General features: G+C 35.5%; 1 protein-coding gene across 2 annotated transcripts in view; it reads right to left on the minus strand.

The window, feature by feature from the left end:
* Positions 1–19,830, minus strand: part of LOC115209076 (insulin-like peptide receptor) — a 171,239-nt gene that overhangs the window by 67,201 nt on the left and 84,208 nt on the right. For both annotated transcript variants that reach the window (XM_029777174.2, XM_029777175.2), the window contains 3 exons: positions 18,157–18,269; positions 17,055–17,567; positions 869–1,035 (listed from right to left, as the gene is read on the minus strand). In XM_029777174.2, the coding sequence (XP_029633034.1) occupies positions 869–1,035; positions 17,055–17,567; positions 18,157–18,269 (793 nt within the window). The remainder of the gene's footprint in view (positions 1–868; positions 1,036–17,054; positions 17,568–18,156; positions 18,270–19,830) is intronic.

The raw sequence follows: 19,830 nt of genomic DNA on the forward strand, positions 1-19,830 counted from the left end.
GTCACAAGCATTATACCAGGTTAGGAGCCCCTACAAAGGTCACAAGCATTATACCAGGTTAGGAGCACCTACAAAGGTCACAAGCATTATACCAGGTTAGGAGCCCCTACAAAGGTCACAAGCATTATACCAAGTTAGGAGCCCCAACAAAGGTCACAAGCATTATACCAGGTTAGGAGCCCCTACAAAGGTCACAAGCATTATACCAGGTTAGGAGCACCTACAAAGGTCAGAAGCATTATACCAGGTTAGGAGCCCCTACAAAGGTCACAAGCATTATACCAGGTTAGGAGCCCCAACAAAGGTCACAAGCATTATACCAGGTTAGGAGCCCCTACAAAGGTCACAAGCATTATACCAGGTTAGGAGCCCCTACAAAGGTCACAAGCATTATACCAGGTTAGGAGCCCCTACAAAGGTCACAAGCATTATACCAGGTTAGGAGCCCCTACAAAGGTCACAAGCATTGTCCTTCACCCAACAATTACTTATAATTCTAACCCCACCCCATTAATCAGTTTGATGAATGAGTCAAGATTTTGTTATTGACATAAGAAAATATTTTGTTATAGCTGGGTTTTTTTGAATAAAAAAATTCAAACATACACATATGCAATTGATACAGATGTGTGTGTAAGCAATATATATATATATATATATATATATATGTATATATATATATATATATGTGTGTGTGTGTGTGTGTGTGTATGTATGTGAGTGCAACTGATATATATATATAAAACCTACAGAGTTAAACATTTTTAATGAAAGAAAATGAAAATGCAAGAATGAACGATTCAGTTACAAAGTATTCAAACAGAGATGCTGAAATCTGAGCAAAACAAAAGGAAATCGTATTGCAAACCTTGTAGGTGTTTGGTGGGCAGGTTCTCTTACACTCCTTGTCATGATAAACATGCCTGCAAGCAAGGCAGTCTCTAGCTGTTGGTCCTCTACAGCCACCAAGGCAATTTTCATGACAGCAAGAACCATTCTGCTGGCAATAGCCTTTTCCATTTTCACAAAGGCAATCTGAAATGAAAGAAATTCAATGGTACCTATTAAGAAGCTATTTAAATTGAAGTTCAGACGAAGAGTAAATGTGGATGTAATAATGTTTTAAAACAAATATCAACAACAAAGTCATTGCCCCCAATATTTTGTAGAAGTTGGTTATTTCTTGATTTGTATCAAAAGCTAACCCCAGATTCTGTCTCAGAAATATTTCTTTAACTGTATAGTTAATAAAGGCTTGTTTTTGTTAACATTTAAAACAACCTTGACATTACACACACACACACACACACACACATGCGCGCACACACACACACACACACACACACACAGTATGTGATAAAAAAATATATATTATTCAGATTTAAAGTAGTGCGTATTTAAATAGTTCTTTTTCTTTTTATTTACAAAAAAAAGTTTAGGAAACTTTATTTTTCTTTACAAAACTGCAAATAAATTGCTTTTACTTTAAAAAGGCAAGTGGTGACAATAGATGCTCAGTAACAATGGAAAAAAGATACAAAGAAACTATCCATGATGATGAGAAAATGAATTGTTTTCACAAAAATGTATTTAATATGACAGTAATGCTAGAAATGCTTGTTGTTTAAAAAAGAAAATGTGAGCAATGAAAAGACAATATATAGTAAACTTGGGAGAGAGAGAGAGAGAGAGAGAGAGGGAGGGAGAGAGAGGGAAGAATAAGATTCACTGGAGTTAAGAAGCAACTAGTTGGATGGAGAAGTCTAAGCTGTTACTAGAGAAAAGTTTAAGTGCTCTGAACATTTGACAAGAATAGATGATTAAGTTTTCCTATAAAAATAGCAATAACAACTTTTAGTTAGATATTTGGAGTCTACGCAGGAGATAGATAGAGTGAGGTGGGGGAGAATAATAAATAAATGGATTTATAGTTGGTTCGAATGGTCTTTAAAAAAAAGAGAAAAAGATCATCATAAAATTGACATAAAAAAAAAAGAGTGTTTAGCAGAGAATTCCTAGAGAACTGAGAAAGTGCAAAAAGGAAAGAAAAAGAAAACAATGAAGATATAATGGTTGAACAACGTATAGTAGAAATATAGAAAAATCTAGGCAAGTAGAATGGTTGACTACTGCGTAAAGTGTTAAAGTATGAAAGGTATTGCTGCCAGAAAGTAAGTTGCATGCAGTGGAATGCAGAAGCTGGTAGACACTGCAAATTGTTGAAGTAGATCATGTAACTTAACATCCTATAACAGCAACATCACAACATCTTCTGCTACATCTATTTAATATATATGCTCTTAAAGAGAGAGAGAGAGAGAGAGAGAGAGAGAGGGGGGGAGGGAGGAAAATTTGCAACTGAACAAAAAAAAAACATGCAGTGAAAAAAATCATCTATGTAAAGATAATTAAAAACAAAAAAAAGACTAATTATTATGAATATTTTGTGTTTACAAAAGAGGTAAGGAGGAGGAGACAAAGCAGTGAAAAAGTGAATTTTAAGTATTTCTAGTTTTATAGTTTTAATGATATGAAGCATTTAGCCATTTCATGACCAATTTTATAGTGAAAAAAAACAAAAAAAATCTGCCTATGGTGTTGCAACTAGTGTCAAAAATAATCAAAAACTTGGAAGGAATTTGGTAAAATAACTAACTTGTCTAAAAAAAAATACCCCCACCACCTTACTGGTCCGAAGAGAAAAAAAAAACAAATTAAAATGAAGTTGGGGTATTGAACATAACAAAATAAAAGGAACCTAAATGAAATAATGATGTAAGGTTTTGATTTAAATTATGGAACAAAGTTTAACATTGTAGAACCAGATCTAATCCTCTGGTTAGTTGAATCAAAAGGATTAAACAGTGAAATCTACAAAGAAAAATAAATATTTGTAACCAATTAAAAATAACTTACTCAGAAAGGTAGGGCTTTTGACCACCACCAGATCTCATCAATTTGTGATTTCCTTAATTTGCAACTTTTATTTGTAAACATTTTCAATAAAATTTGCTGCTATAATTATTGAGTTTTGAATGATTTATCTTTTTGTCAGAAGAGCCCCAGAACTTGTAGTGGAGAGGATAGAAGGTATTCTTGAACTGGGGACTTGACCTCAATGCTTACTACAAAGTGGATTCCAGTAAAGGAGCCCAAACTGCCAGGTGGTGATGACAGATTAGATTCACCAACCAAGTAGGCCACAGAGGAATTTCAAATCAGAACACAGAGCAAAGCATCTAGATCCCAGTTCAATGCTCTTACAGTTCTGTCAGTACCGTCTGAATTGGTAGATTTCTATTAGTCCCATGAGAATGAAAGGCAAGGTTGACATTCGCAAAATTTGAACTCAAGCAATGAATCCATAGCATCACAAAAGGAAGCTGGTCAAGCTCTATAGTTAGCTTCTCAAACTGGAGAGCTAGCCTGGATGCTTGCAACAGAATAGACTCCACTAAAAGTACCCAATGCGAGGTGCTGGTGATAGATTAAATTTACCACCCAAGTAGACCAGAGCAGGATCTGAAATCAGAATGAAAAGAGCTGGGGAAAAATGCAGTAGGGCATTAAGTCCAGTGTTCTGTCAGTCCACTGCCCTGGATTGGTATTTTTGTTATCAATCCAAAAAGAATGAAAAGCAAAGTTGACCATAGCAGGATCTAAACTCAGAACAGAAAATTGGAACAAATAAAAGACAAGAAACTCTAAGTAACATCTCAAAAGTGCTACAAATCTGTCAAATATATTTACAGGCAAATTGAGTGAACAAGAATCTTCTCATAGCATCTGGTCTAAACCTACATTTCATGAACTTATTGGGAGTCACATTCAGTCAGTGAACTTTCCAACATCAATTATAGTAGTTTGAAATGCTTAACGAATTTAAAGATTTTATCTCTAATTTAGTTATAATTGGTAGTAATGATGAAATGCATTTGAGTTGAATGTAATACGAGCAATTTAAGCTGAGAAAGACCCAGTAAACACACTACTTGGTCCTTGGATGCTGTTACCCTTTAGCATTTAAACTGGCCATATCTGGCCCAAATATTCTACTTGTTTTACATTCAAACTGACCAAATCTGGTTTCTCACCCCTACCCTACAATGTCATTCTAAAAATAAACAATCACATCATTGAAATCTTGAAGCTATAAGACAATGATTGTTAATTCAAAACACTGTGTACAAATAAGTATTATATTTGACAGAATAATCTGAATGCTGAAAGGTTAAGGGAGTCCATTCTGTGGCAAGTATTCAGGCCAGGTCTCTAGTATGGGACATCGTCCTTTCAGGTGAAGGACACTGGAAAGGATCATATGTACTGCCTTACTCCCTGATTATGTGAGGAAAAAAGAAACACAAATAATAATTATAATAATTATATCAATTATATATTTAGATATTTTTTTTAGAGATAAGCTATGTAAGCAAAGCACTTTAAAACTCAAGGTTATTAACCTAATTTCTTTTTACGTTTCATTTATTCTAGGTTTTGATTGATTCATTCTTCTAACATCTTCAAGAGTCTGAAGATAATGTGCCAGAACATTAAGTGGGTAACCTAAACCATCTTCTTAGGCATACGACAATACATTCCTTACATCACCTGGCCAAAATCCCTCCAAATTTTAAGTAATGTAGTAGTAGTAGTAGTAGTAGTAGTAGTACAGGTAAAGAACATCGCTGACAACATGTGGAAGGAGTAACTTCACCTCCATGAACTGACAACTGTTTTATCCACTGCTGCAACACCAGCAGGGTGGCCATAAGGAAAACAAAAACATATCTTCATACACTACAGAACCGTTATGTGTTCTTGCTCTACAAAATGAGGTCTCCATTATTTGCAGAATCCCACTACTACTACTACTACTACTACTACTACTACTTTTCAATGAAGAAGAATAAGACCATTGCTTATAAAATTCACTTTATCTGCTGCCTATTTTACTGCCAACTCAACATTGTGTGCGCATGCACACACACACACAATCTCCTCCCAAACTCGCACCATCCCATCTACATCATCACCAAGTGTGAAATCTCAAATCACCTCAGTGTAACAAAATGTTCCCATTCAGAGTTAGGTCCTGTTCATACCACTCTCTTCAGTCTTTCATAGGCTCTAGTCCTGCTAACTACCACCTTCAGTTACATCGCAAAAGTGATGGAAACAGTCATAATCAACCATATGCTTCATCACTAAATTCTTGCTCATCAGTGCTTCATAAGTGACCAACACTATAGATACCTGAGAGTCAGATCAACTAGGACCTTGCTTTTCCTATGCAACACATCAGTATTCTTTTGACTATGAGGATTCTAGTGAAAGCAGTGTTGTTGTTCTTGACATTATTAAAGCCTTTAACAATATCAGGCACAATAACCTCCGAGGCTTTGTCTATTTCTCATCTCTCAGACAGAAAATATCCTGGCAAACCATGCCATCCCCATTGACATTAACAGGCTCTCTTCAACCTACATTCCCTTAATTTTGGTGTACCCCAAGATGTGATTATCTTCAATATTCTTCCTTCAACACGGTATGGCCTATATGCTGTTACATCTAAACATACAATTTAGACAGGACTGCATGGCTTCCATGAGCAAAGTCAGCAACAGAACCCTTCACTAGAGACATTACAACCTAATCTACTTGAACAAAGACACAAAGTCTTGCAGTACAGCCTTGCTTCAGCACTGTAACATAGAGACACTGAAAAAAAGCCCTCAAAGATGTTATGAAAGCTACACCTCATCATCATCATCGTTTAATGTCTGCTTTCCACGCTAGCATGGGTTGGAAGATTTGACTGAGGACTGGCGAAGCAGATGGCTGCACCAGGCTCCAATCTCGATCTGGCAGAGTTTCTACAGCTGGATGTCCTTCCTAACGCCAACCACTCCGAGAGTGTAGTGGGTGCTTTTATGTGCCAGTCAGGTGGTACTGGCAACGGTCACAGAAAATCCTGTTTTTTATGTGTCACCTGCACACCGGCACAAGTGCCAGTAAGGCAACATCTCAATCTTTGATGATTTTACAGAGAGACTTACATCTGACATTACCCAAAAATGCATCCTGAAGCCTCAGCCTAAGGTTAGAGAAGACTTCAGTTTGATCAGCTGCATCCAGCCTATGCTGCACAAAGCTAAAGTGAAACTCACATTCGAGTACTGCATTCGAGTACACAAGGACATTCTAGACAGCTGATCAGATGATTGTAATAAACAAACAAACAAAAAACTATTCATCAAAATACATCAATCGTAAGTTCTCATATGCATGAATTTCTACTGTTTGCTTCATATATGATTATCTATACAAGTTCTGCTGCATATCCCTTTCATAAAAAATATCTGATCTACCCATCCTTTATCCTTCTTGTTATCCCAATTACATCTTATTTCATCCCCTGCACTACATCGTTTACCAAGTCATTTCCTCTCAATTTGCAATCCTCTAGTATTTCCTTCCCAGGCCACATTTTTACAATTAGAAATTCAAACTGAACATCAAAATTAGCACCTCACCATCAGACCTAAAAAGGCCATGTGCACCACAATTCCTTTTCTGACTAATCACACAAAGAGAGAAAAAAAGAAAAAACATGTTTTGCTTGATATACTAATTATTCTATTTCACCCACCCACCCCTACAAGGCTTCTGCACAGTTTCTGTTCACAAAATTCCACTCACAAAGCTTTTGTCAATTCAAGGCTATGTTAGAAAACACTTGCACAAGGAGTTGAACAATTAGTGATTGAATCTGAGAGTGGGAAACCTTTGTAATATTTGAAGGCACCACTGAATTACAATGTTTAATGGCTTATAGTATCAAAACAAATTTCTCATAAATAAACACCATTATAAGATAAATTTAAAAAAAAGGAGACCGAGTAAATCCCAGAGAATCAACCTGTGTCTTAGAACTTAATGTCAGAGCTTGGGTTACTGACAAGCGGCAAGCGAATAAACAGTCTGCCAGAATTGAGATGCCTCTTGTAAGCTTGTGCACCTCATCTGTGAAAATACAGCAACTACAATCTAATAAAGCTACACTGAAAACATTTCTTTCAATCAATAATACAAAGAAAGTGGAATTATAAGCAAAGATTGCAAATGAGCATCGTTATGATGTTGTTCATTTCCAATCTTTAATGAGGAAATATTACCTTTGCTTGAAGGTTGATGACAGAAAGGGCATTTGGCCTTAGACAATTTGCCTCAATATATTCTGTCTAATCCATGCAAGCATAGAAAATTGGACATTAAATGATGGTGATGACAACAATGATGTAATTATAATCCTAAACTGTCCCTTTATAAATATTGCAATAAGTATATTATGTTATCAACAAAATTATATTCTTTTTCTATGCAAAACAAAACCTCTTTCAGAATTCTGTAGCACCCTACCACCAGCACTGTTTTAGACGCTAAAAAAATCTCACTAATTGCACCATCTTTGTTAATTGTTATCTAGATACTGGAATGTATCTACTGAAGCATCTGGGCCATGCATCTTCATTTAAAGACAGCATTGTGCTTGTAGCAAATCCAGAAGAAATGATGCATGTAGCACTTATGTTGGCCACCAGTCTAACAGAGATGTCACTATACTTTCTGTGAATACAACATTTATACTGATTGGGCATACCAACTGCATTCCAAACAAGACCAGTTGCAAACTGATTTTCTTGGATTTTATTTTTGCCTTTTTTTTTTAAAGACCATTGCTAATAATCAGTACCTTGTTACAAATTAACCTAATATACATATTAGTATATATTCAGATCTTTTAAATCAAGAACACAATTATTAGAAATTCTGAATTCCTACAATCTTTCAGACAAAAAAGAAAAAAAAAGTTAAGACATTTGTTACAAACAGTTTCATTAGAGTTGGGTACATTCAAGATATCTGTGCAAAAGTTTAAGATGTAACACATTGATTGACGCATAAGACACTCTCACATAAAACATACCACTTTTTTACAACTATATTTTGTGGAAAAAAACAAAAACAAATTTAGTTGCATCATACACCAACTAAATAAAAGAGGTTTTAACCCTTTAGCATTCAAATTACTCAGCCAAATGCAATGCATATTTATTCATGTTGTTTTGAACTAATCATGCATTATCTTGTAGCTTGGAAATTTTGATGATGTAACTGTTTAGTTTTAAAATGATATTATAGAGTAGGTGCAAGAGGCTGGATCTGCCCAGATTTAATATAAAACAGGCAGAATATTTGAGTTAAATATCACCAATTTAAATGTTAAAAAGTTTAAGTGGTTTTGTAAAGGAAAAAAAAATCTGAATTAGTGCATGTAAATACAATGTTGTGGCAGATACTAAAATAAAATATGAACCCATAAATTCATCACAAATAAACTCCATTTAATAGGAGTACCTTATTTCAGTTTTATCTTCTGTCAGATCAACTGTAGAGCTGATCAAGTGAATTGCCCAATGCAAAACATATTTCTAAATATGACATTTTACGTAGTCACAATCAGCCACCAGAGTGGCACATCACTACTATGATTTTGTTGTCATCCACTCGTTACTATCTGGATTCTTTTCATTATTTTATTGTTAATAATTATTGTAGCTAGTGGACTTATTGCTCATCTGGCTCCCTAGTCTAAGGCATTTGGTCTCTCATCTGCAATAATAAAATTAACACTAATTTCTGGATACATTTAAAAATATAAACAGCATGTCTTACATACTAGTAAATATGGTATTTTGTTGTAGTTTTTTTTTCCACTATAAAATAGTCTATATTTTTAAAATGTCATGTTTTTGCAAAAGGTCTGACATTATTGATGTCATCCTCCTCCTCTATGTGATATTTGAAACTAATTTCATCTATGCTTGAAAACTGAAAAGCATACTCTGACTCTAGTCGGTAGAAATGGGACATCTGTTTGTATCTAAATTTCCATTATATATACAGTTTCCCTTAGTATTGTAAGAGGCAAGTAAAAGGGTTGGTGAGAGGAGGGTCATTTGGCCATAGAACACTTCCTCAAAAAGTCCCGTCAAACTCATGAGAGCATGGAGGAGTAGATGTAGAACGATGATTATGATGAGGTTGATGATGATTATGATGAGGTTGATGATGATATTTGTGGTTGTTCTGAACTTGTACAAAATTCATAGAATTATTTGGTCATTGATTCAATGATGAAAACAAAATCTTTCTACAATCTTGTTAATCGAAATCAAATGTCTTAATTTGAACTAACACATTACTGATTTCCCACAGAAAATACCAGAATACTTCTTAACAATATCAAAACAGAAAAATAAATAAATAAAACACTGTCATAGTTGAAGAATTCCTAGCAGAAAAACACCTACAAAACAAAACAAGGGAGCCTCTACTTGGTCATTGAACTTGCTAAATCTAGCAGCCAATTCTCTTTCAAAAAAAAATAGTCACACTGAATGATGTATTAATAGAAAAACATGAATGGTCGCAGATGAAATGCCTTTGGTCAATAGGTTTACTCAATCAGGGTCGACCTTGGGTTAAACAACAATGACGATGATCACAAAAACAACCATTCTTGCAAGAATTCAAGGAATAACTAATCATACACAGACCTGTCAGCTAAAACAAAAATATTTTAAACCAACAAATGGAGACAAGTAGTTCTATCATATTTAGTCTTTTAAGAGGCTATTTAGCTCTCAATAGCTTCCTTAAGCTAACAAGAAGCAGGCTCTGCTTAGAGCTTGTTATTAAGATAACATTTTTAAAGTTTCATGTGTTAAATAGATGGAATTTGACCTTAAATTAAATGGTCTTATGGCTGTTAAGTTTGAGCTGTTATTTAAACTGCTATAGGTCACAAATCTTTTAATTATCACTGCTGTGGGTATTTTTTTCCTTTTCACAAAGTTAGAACTGAACATAATTAATAAAAATATACAGATATAGTTTAACCCTTCTGTTAACATATTTTTGTGGAAATACACAATCTTTGTTTAAATTAATTTTGAAAAATAATAACAAATTTAGTAAAATAACTTTGTCCGCATTAAGCTGTTGTTTGGCACATAAACTAACATGAGATTTTGATGGTTGGCTTTAGTTTTATTAAACAGGAAAATCATATCATCGAACCAAGGGTAGTTTCAGATGGGTTGGTAACAAAAAGGGCCAAAGAAATAGCTACCACAAAAACTTTTTTGCATGAAGTCTACACCAAATCATTAATTTTATCAAGAATTCCATTCAATTTCTATAAAATCTAGGGATGGAGTTTTTTTTAGGAGAGGTAATATTCATCTTCAATTAAACATGGATGTTCTGTTGGAAGAAAATTTACTGCAGTACATACCATGAGAGAAACTGCAGTAAAGTTTGTTCTAACAGGACATCTACGTTTAAGTGGGAATATATACATATAATATAATATCATCATCATCATTGTTTAATGTCCGTTTTCCATGCTAGCATGGGTTGGACGATTTTAACTGAGGGTTGGTGAACTAGATGGCTGCACCAGGCTCCAATCTGATCTGGCAGAGCTTCTACAGCAGGATGCCCTTCCTAACGCCAACCACTCTGAGAGTGTAGTGGGTGCTTTTACGTGCCACTGGCACAAGGGCCAGTCGAGCTTCTTTCAGTTTCTGTCTACCAAATCCACTCATAAAGGCTTTCATTGGCCTGGGGCTAGAGTAGAAGGTACTTGCCTCAAGGTGCCACACAATGGGACATTAAGTTTCTGAACTTAATGTTCATATGTATGTGTGTGTGTGTGTGTGTGTGTGTGTGTGTGTGTGTGTGTGTATGTATGTATGTATGTATGTATGCATGCATGTATGCATGCATGCATGTATGTATGTATGTATGTATGTATGTATGTATGTATGTATGTATGATAACCAAATATAACAATGAAACTTCATATAAACTATGAAAGACCCAAGCTGTTCTCGGTAGATTATCAATATTAAAAAAGCAAGATATACAAATTTACTGATATCAGAGGAAATGATAGAACATGTAATTGACAGGATTCGAGACAGCTTTATGACGTACAGGTTGTTGGTAAGTAGCTGCCTGTATGTTTAGTAACTGCTGTTGAACGTGCACCATGGTTTGATGCTGGTGTACTCGTGCCGCATGTATTGCTACCATTTTCAGACACAGAACTGCCTATTCGTATTAATGCATCACTAAATATTCCAGTATTCATGCCTTTATTGAGGCAGAATCTGCAACTGCATGATGCATTGTACAATAAAGTTGGCCCTTGGGCATACACACACACACAGATTGCATTTATAATTTTAAGAGCCAACCTTGTCACATGCTGTGTTGATTTGTCCTTAAGGTCTAAATTAAAAGTACAAATTTAGGAGGAATACTCAGTAGGTTGACATTAGAAGGCAGTTCCACTGATTGAACTAGAATGTTCATGAATGAAACTGATGCAGATCCTTTCTTCAATTGGATGGTTTCAAGCTACTACGCACTTATTTTTGAGATTAAACACATCAAAGGATTCAACCACTAAAACAAGTTAAAACTATGAAATAAGTTGAAGGAAATGCTAGATCCCTTTTTTTCTCTTTTAAATATATATTTAAGCCCTATAGACTTCATACTTTCCAGGAAAGAGTACAGATAGATAGTTGTGAATATTAAGACTTTTACCAGAGAAGAATGAACTACTAAACACGGACTAATGATTAGTGGCCTCAGTATAAGAACCAGGTGGATTTAGATAGAAAGTGGTTGGTGTTAGGAAGGGCATCCAGCCGTAAAAACCATGCCAAAACAGACACAGAAGCATGGTGCAGGCTCATGCCTGGCCAGCTACTGTCAAACCATCTAACCCATGCAAGCATGGAAGGAGGACATATGATGATGAAGGGAATCTGGAGAAGGACAGAAAACTTGGAGTTTGTACAAGATAACATTCTGCAGGTCTTAGATGAGATTTGTGGCTGGGGCAAAGAATCAACCAGATGAGAGATGACATTGTAGTAGAAGAGAGCTGCAGATAGAGCCATAAAAGCTAAAAGACAGGGCTGGAAAGACCAGAAGAAAAGGGGCAGCAAAGAACAATACCAAATAGCTAAAAGGGAAGCTACAGAGATATCATTCGCAAGATTAGGGTTGGAAATGAGTTCAGTGAAGAATTTAGTGCACAAGTAAATGTCCGCCAGGGGTCAGTATGCAGGATGCTTATGAAAGCTCACCAAGAAATATAAAACGAATTTAAAACTGGCTGTCTTTAAGGACTCCTATATATTAAATGTTCTAATACTTATAGCTGGATTTGTGGAAGAGTTAGCAAAGATATTTCATGTGTGAAAACAAAATCAAGGAAAGAAAGGGCTCAAGAAAGAAAATAGAACCCTGTTGCCATCAAGTAAATGGTTGTGCTTGACATGCAGAAAAAGGAATAGATAAAAATTCCATACAGTGTACCAAACATAAACCATAGGTACACAAGAAGTGCAGTGGAATCACAGTCAAGTTGACTGAGAGAAAAGACTTTGTATGTGACAGACACACAGAAGTAGTTAGCAATAAGAGCATCAGTGAAACAAATTCTTTCCAACACTTGGAATGCTTCACAGTAGTTGACTGTTTCTAAGAAGAGGATGGAAAAAATTCAAGGAGATGTTTACATCTGCTTGCAAGAAAGATTCTCTTTAAGTGAAGAGTAGATTGTATGATGAAGGTGTACAAAGTGTAATGTTGCAAGGTGTGGGTGGGGGACGGGGTTAATGTTGAAAACTTTCAGTTTTAAAATTTGAGGTAACCTTTTTTACATTGAAGATTCTGAAACTCAACTGATAACCATGTGAATAAAAACCAGATAGAATGAAGATAGTCATGGTCTTCATTGATAGAATTTATTTAGTAATATTAAATTGAGGTAAGGCAGCAAGCTGGCAGAATTTTGACCGCAACATGCTTAGTGGCATATTTTCTGACTTCAAAAGCTGCTGGGTTTGAATTTGCCTTTTTGTCCTTTTGGGTTTGATAAAGTAAGTACCAGTTGAATACTGGGGTTCATGTAATTGACTCAACCCTCTCCAAAGATTGCTGGCCTTGTGCTAACATTTGAAACTAATATCAAATGAATGTTATTTTAAAGCAAGTTGAAGGATAGGAACAAAACAGTTACTGCTGGTGGAACTCAATACTTAGAACAAGAGTCAAGTTTGTTATGAAATTCACGTTGGTGAGACTTTTTCACTTTCTCTGGTCAACAACAATTTTAGTAAAGTTCATAAATTTGCATAAGGTCTGTGTATCATGCAGACTGAGAATTTTGATGTTTCAAGCAAAGCTCATCTTCAGAGATATACTCTTTTACTTGTTTCAGTCATCTGACTGTGGCCATGCTGGAGCACCGCCTTTAGTCGAGCAAATCGACCCCAGGACGTATTTTTTGTAAGCCTAGAACTTATTTTATCATTCTCTCATACCAAGCCGCTAAGTTATGGGGACACACCAGCATCGGTTGTCAAGCGATGTTGGGAGGACAAACACAGACACACAAACATATACACACACACACACACATATATGTATATATACACACAATGTGCTTCTTTCAGTTTCCGTCTAGCAAATCCACTCACAAGGCTTTGGTCAGCCCAAGGCTATAGTAGAAGACACTTGCCCAAGGTGCCATGCAGTGGGACTGAACCCAGAACCAAGTGGTTGGTAAGCAAGCTAGTTACCACACAGCCACTCTTGCGCCTAGAAAACTTTTACTTTGTGATAAAGTGCTTTGCTTCAACTTCCACAATTATCATCCTCCCATAGCACAAATATATCCATATTCATTAATTTTACCAAATGATTGACATATATTTTTGCCTTATCATGGATTGGTACAAAAATGAAAGCCAAAAACTTCTATTTCAACCTCACTTGCAATATTTATTTTCTGAACTTAATTCCTTAAATTTAACTTTTATTTCATAAAGCAATTTTCTTACTGCATCCGCTTATCACAGTTCTCTTATTTCTAGAACCATTCTTTCAAATTTGTACTAAACTGAATTTTGTATATGCAAGCTCCTACAATAAAATATGTACAACTAATGCATTTGCTCGTGTATAATGCAAGAAATTGAATACAAAACATCAAGGTCAAGATTAGGAGGTGCCATTATACTAGACAGAAAAGAGGGGGATGGGGGGAAGGAGAGAGAGGATAGATTACATTACTGAGTTTTTGCTATAAAAAGGTTGGAGCTGCATTATATTCAAGTTCACATTGTACTTGAGCAAATGAAGTAGGTAGGACTTTTCAAGCTAAAATTTTATCACTTCCTTTATGTGCAAAGGAAAAAAAAAGTTATATGCAGATATGTATAAGAAGAAAGAGAGAGAGAGAGAGAGAGAGGGAATGGGTGGGAGATAAGATAGCTGAGGTGTTTATGAAGATTGTGATAAGGCTGCATATCTAGTAAAAATCTAACATATACAAACAACCTTGTTAATAAAAAAGAAAATTGTGTTTTAATAAATGGGAATAAAATCCTTCACTATATATAGGATCATAAATAGAATCACAGCTGTGTTTTAGACAAACTTCTGTTCAGTAATTAATGTTTGTTTAAAGAGATAGATAGTTTCTTTAACTGCATTAAAAAAACAGTAAAAAAACCAAACAAATTTGATAATTTTTATAGCAACTTGAGGGCAAGTAGATGGTTAAGCAGAACAATTCCTCATGAAACTGCAAGCACATGAAATATCATCAACATCATTGCTGTAGAGTCACTTTTCCATGCCAACATGCACTGGATGGGTTTTCTGCAGGGATGATCTATGACCAGATGGCCTTCCTGCACCCCTTTTTTGAGCTGCTTCTTCTGTCCAGCACAATACTTATTCTAAAACCACTTTTGCTGTTCGTTTCTTACTTTTTAAAAATCTTTTAGTCAGGACAGAAGGCAGTGTCCATGATACTGACACTTGACAGGGCATTCAAGACTGAAGGGAATTAAGGAGAGAGGAAGATAGTCCTGGTAAGAAATGACAACCAAACTTCTTTGATGCCACACTGGATTAGATTATATCTGACACTACACTGGATAATTTATTTTAAGTACATAATGACTGAAAGATAAAATAAAGATGGTCATGGAAGGGATATTTTTGATCATAGAACAACTCAACTTGGACAGCCCTGAAACTGAACAATAATTTCTTCTCTATTTGTTGACTCTACAATGTATTAGCCCCCCCCCCATCCTTTCCTTTTCCTCCTCCCAACCAGGTGGAATTTACTTGGATTTGCACCACCCTGATATTCCACGTCACAAGCCAGTTCTTATCAGGGGCATCCAATGTCATCTGTTAACTTACCAACATGTTTCTCCAGGGTAACCATGTTGAGGTATCCAGACCAGTACCTCCCTACTTAAGCAATGTCCAATAAAGTCAACTCTTTTTTTTTTTCTCTGTGTCTTTGATTCTTACTTTGGTATGGTGTTCTTTCAGGGATATATTCAAAATAGCATGAAGCATGTTCATACATGTTCTATCATTTCCTCTGATATCAGTAAATTTGTATATCTTGCTTTTTTAATATTGATAATCTACCGAGAACAGTTTGGGTCTTTCATAGTTTATATGAAGTTTCATTGTTGTATTTGGTTATCATACATACATACACACACACATATATATATATATATGAACATTAAGTTAAGAAACTTAATGTTCCATTGTGTGGCACCTTGAGGCAAGTGCCTTCTACTCTAGCCCCAGGCCAATGAAAGCCAGTTCGTACCTACAGGTACGAACTGGCAAAATTTCAAATCTTTTGATTAGTGCCCAGGTAGAAAAACCATAAAGCAACACAGATTCAGCCACAGCATGGAAGAAGTTCTTCCTACTCAGCACTGAAAGTCTGCTGGAAACCTCTTCCTGCTCATGTTGTTGTTTAACCCCGAGATCAGCAATGACTGAACGAATCTACAATCAAAGACATTCCAGTCATAATCACATGACCAATGTCTAATATTGAAGAGGAGACAGGATGATATTTTAGGTGGTTGGGTTGGTTGATTACACTGACCCCTAGTGCTCAGTTGGTACTCATTTTATTGACCCTGAAAGGATGAAAGGCAAAGATGATGATCATAGAATTTGAACTCAGGATGTGAAGGGGGATGAAATGCTTCTCTACATTTTGTTTGATGTGCTAACAATTTTGCCAGTTCACCACATTAATATTATCAATAATAATAATAATAATAATAATAATGTGGGTGGCAAATCAGCAGAAAATCATGCAGCATTTGATCTGACTCTGTGTACTCAGATTTCACTAAGATCAACTTTTGCAGTTCATTTTTGGAAGGTTTGATAAAATAAAGTGGCAATCTAGGGCTGTGGATTGGCAGAGTTGATAGAGCATCGGACAAGATGACTTGCAGCATTAGCACAGCTCTTAATGTTCAGCCTTTAAATTCCATCCAGGTGCTGATGGCCTGGTCATTCACCTGACCATGGGTGCACTTCAGCCTACATACAGCACAGATAAGTGGACAATAGTATGCCGAAGTTCTTATTCAGCCATGGTTTGACAGACCCTTTGACTCTTAGCCCTGGTGATCATAAATCTTACCTTCAGTCCCTTCTATTTCCAGCCATATCCATAAATCAATATTTCTGTAGACAACCTCATAATGCATATATACAGTTAGGGTTTCAAGTACCAAGTGGATAAAATTTTCCATTGCCTTTTTCAATACTCCTGGGAATTGTATTTACATTTTTTTAAAATTTAAGCCTTTTAACTGCTTTCTTAACCAGTTGTTTGGCTCAATTGCAAACGACCTAAATATTTGCCTGTGTTTTTAAGCTGTTCAAGATTTCCTTCAGTAATGCAACAGCATATGTGAAGCTTTATCAAAGTGTTGTGCTTGAAACAAATGTAACCATATTATTTTAGTGTTATTATTTGTAGCTGAAACTGGTTTTTGGCACATTAAGGCAACCTAATTAAATGAATGAAAGAGAAAACATGAAGAATTACGAACCAATATTCTTTTGGCACTCCCTGGAATTCCAGCAATGGTCACAAGTATGAGGACATTGGTCAACACATTCTCGTGGGTCCTTATTATCAGCAATGGAATGGGCCTCATTTGAACCTTCAGAAGTGATTTTACTCCAGTCTATGGTTTCTAAGTAACAAAGGTTGGGACTTTTATTGAAACGAACAGCTCCTCGTTGAATAACAGTTAAGCTGCTCAAACCAATTTCCTCTAGATCAGGCATTTCAAATGCAACCAGAGCATAATTGTAGAAAAGCTCCTGACCCCGAATAACACTCAAGTTTGGGAAAAGGTCACGTAGAGTTTTAAGTCCATAGGCACGATACATTATTAAGTAGTCTGTGATTTCAACTAATTTGGGGAAGCGCATGTTTTGATAATCCTCAGGTTTCATGTAATCCAAAAGAATAATGCGCAAATACCCTTCTATCACAGAACAATGCTCCAATTGTTTGAAGTTCTCAATTTTGTTTTTTATCTCGATACTTGAACACACTGCAAGCAAGAAAAAAAAAAGAAAAAAAAAAGAGTTAATATCATTAAAAGTTTAAATGACAATTGTTTAAGGTTTTAATGGAAAATAATATCTGAACTGATAAATAAAGGCCAGCCAAGCAACTCCATTGTTTTATCAATAAAAAAAATGCATTGTAAGAATTTACAAAGAGACCCTCTCCCCAGCTGCAATAATGGAACAATGTGTGCAATGATAAACAGATCTTTTTTAGTGTGGGCATATCATTTAATGATAATAATGATTGGAATGAAAGCTGAAATATAGAAGGAACTGTTTCTATTCAAATTATTTTATTCTACAGACACTTTAGACTTTGTTAGTTTAATTAAGAGAATTTAGTTGAATGAATGTGACATGTTTTCATTACAATTCCGTTGTGTTTATCTGAATACTAAGATTCCACAGAAGTGAAGTAAAATGATAATGAAAAATTATTGTCAAGCTGTCACAACTTGCAATACGGATGATGTGAAAGTTAATCTAACTTCTCTAATAAATTATTTTAACATAAATCAAATAAAGACATTTTAACAGCAATTGTAAAACCTGACTGACCAGGCAACTTACATTCACAAAAATCCATATGAGTTTTGTTTATTGCAGTTTGCTGTTCACACGATTCTTTTCTTAATAAGCAATCATTTGCATATATTTTATGGTCTGTGCCGCAAATTTGTGACCTGTTAAATAAAAGAAACGAGATTTAATGTAAACTAAAAATATACAGTGAAACAATTACCTTTCTCCTTTCTTTATAATTTTGCCATGAATGTCTTATTATATTACCTTAATTAGTTAATGTTTTAATATGGCTGTCTCTCTGCTGTCCAATTAATTACAATGTAAATTTTCATCCCCATCAACAAAACACCAGACCCGGTATGAAAGAGGAAAGTTGCTTGGCTTGCAAGAGACGGCAGCCAAATCTCTCTAAAATTCTGGTGCGCAGTAAGAAGTTTGCCTGCCAACCACATGGGTTTGGGTTCAGTCCCACTTGAGTAACTGTCTTCTACTGCTGATCAAAGCATCGTGAATTGATTTGGTAGCCAGAAACTGTAAGAAGCATGTTGTGTGTGTGTATGTGTCTGCCCCTCCACAGCTTGACAACCAGTGTTGGTTTGTTTACATCTCCATAACTTAGCAGTGTGGAAAAAGAGTCAGACAGAGTGAGTATCAGACATTAAAAAATATTACTAGAGTCGATCCATTCAACTAAAACCCTTCAAAACAGTGTCCGAGTGTGGCCAAAGTCTAATGACTGAAACAAGTATAAGATAAAAATTCAATTCCCGATACATGAAAAAATAGAACAATTCATGAATTGAACATCTTTGGTTATACAACTACTCAATAAGGGTTGATCTAGGGTCTTAACAACAGCAACAACAACATAGCAGCTTTCAGTAAGGAATAGAAATTCAAGTCAGATTTGAAGAACATCAAAAAAATTTAACCTAAGAAAAACAAAACCCCTTCCTTATTTCCATGAATCAAAACTCTGACTTTCAGAATGAATTACATTATACATCAACAGGCATGGCTGTGTGATAAGAAGTTTACTTTCCAACTACACAGTTCTGGGTTCAGTGCCACTCAGTGGCACTGGGCAAGCATCTTCTACTATAGCCTTGGGCTGACCAAAGCCTTGTGAGTGGGTTTGATAGATAGATATTTGAAAGAAGCCTGTTGTGTGTATATATATGTGTATATATATATAAATAAATAAATAAATAAAACATGCATATATACATACATATATGTACGTACCTACCTCTACATGTATATATGGGTACAGGACACCAAAAAAACGTCGAACACAATGAGAAACGAAAACATAAACACAAAACCAAGAAAATGGACATTTTTCTTAAACAACGAAAAAATAGAGTACAGGACATACAAAACAAGGAAAATTCCCCTTCTTCAGTCGCCTTTGTTTCATCTACTCCACGTTTCGAAGGTCAAGGCAATACATGACTTCAATGAAACTTTCCTTCCCGCGAAAATCAAATTAAATAAAATTTGAGATTTTTTTGCGGAGGGGTAAAAATGGTAACAAAAACAGGACAGTAACGACAGTACAAAATATAAACAGTAAAAGACAGGACACGGAGAATAACAGTAACACAAACAAGAAGGGCAGTTAAGCCGAACGAGATAAAATTTTTTACGAACGCTATTTTTTGAGAACGGCGAGGGAGCAACAATACATGTAGAGGTAGGTACGTACATATATGTATG

Source organism: Octopus sinensis, linkage group LG3 (genome assembly GCF_006345805.1).
Source record: "Octopus sinensis linkage group LG3, ASM634580v1, whole genome shotgun sequence".
Classification (NCBI taxonomy): Eukaryota; Metazoa; Mollusca; class Cephalopoda; order Octopoda; family Octopodidae; genus Octopus; species Octopus sinensis.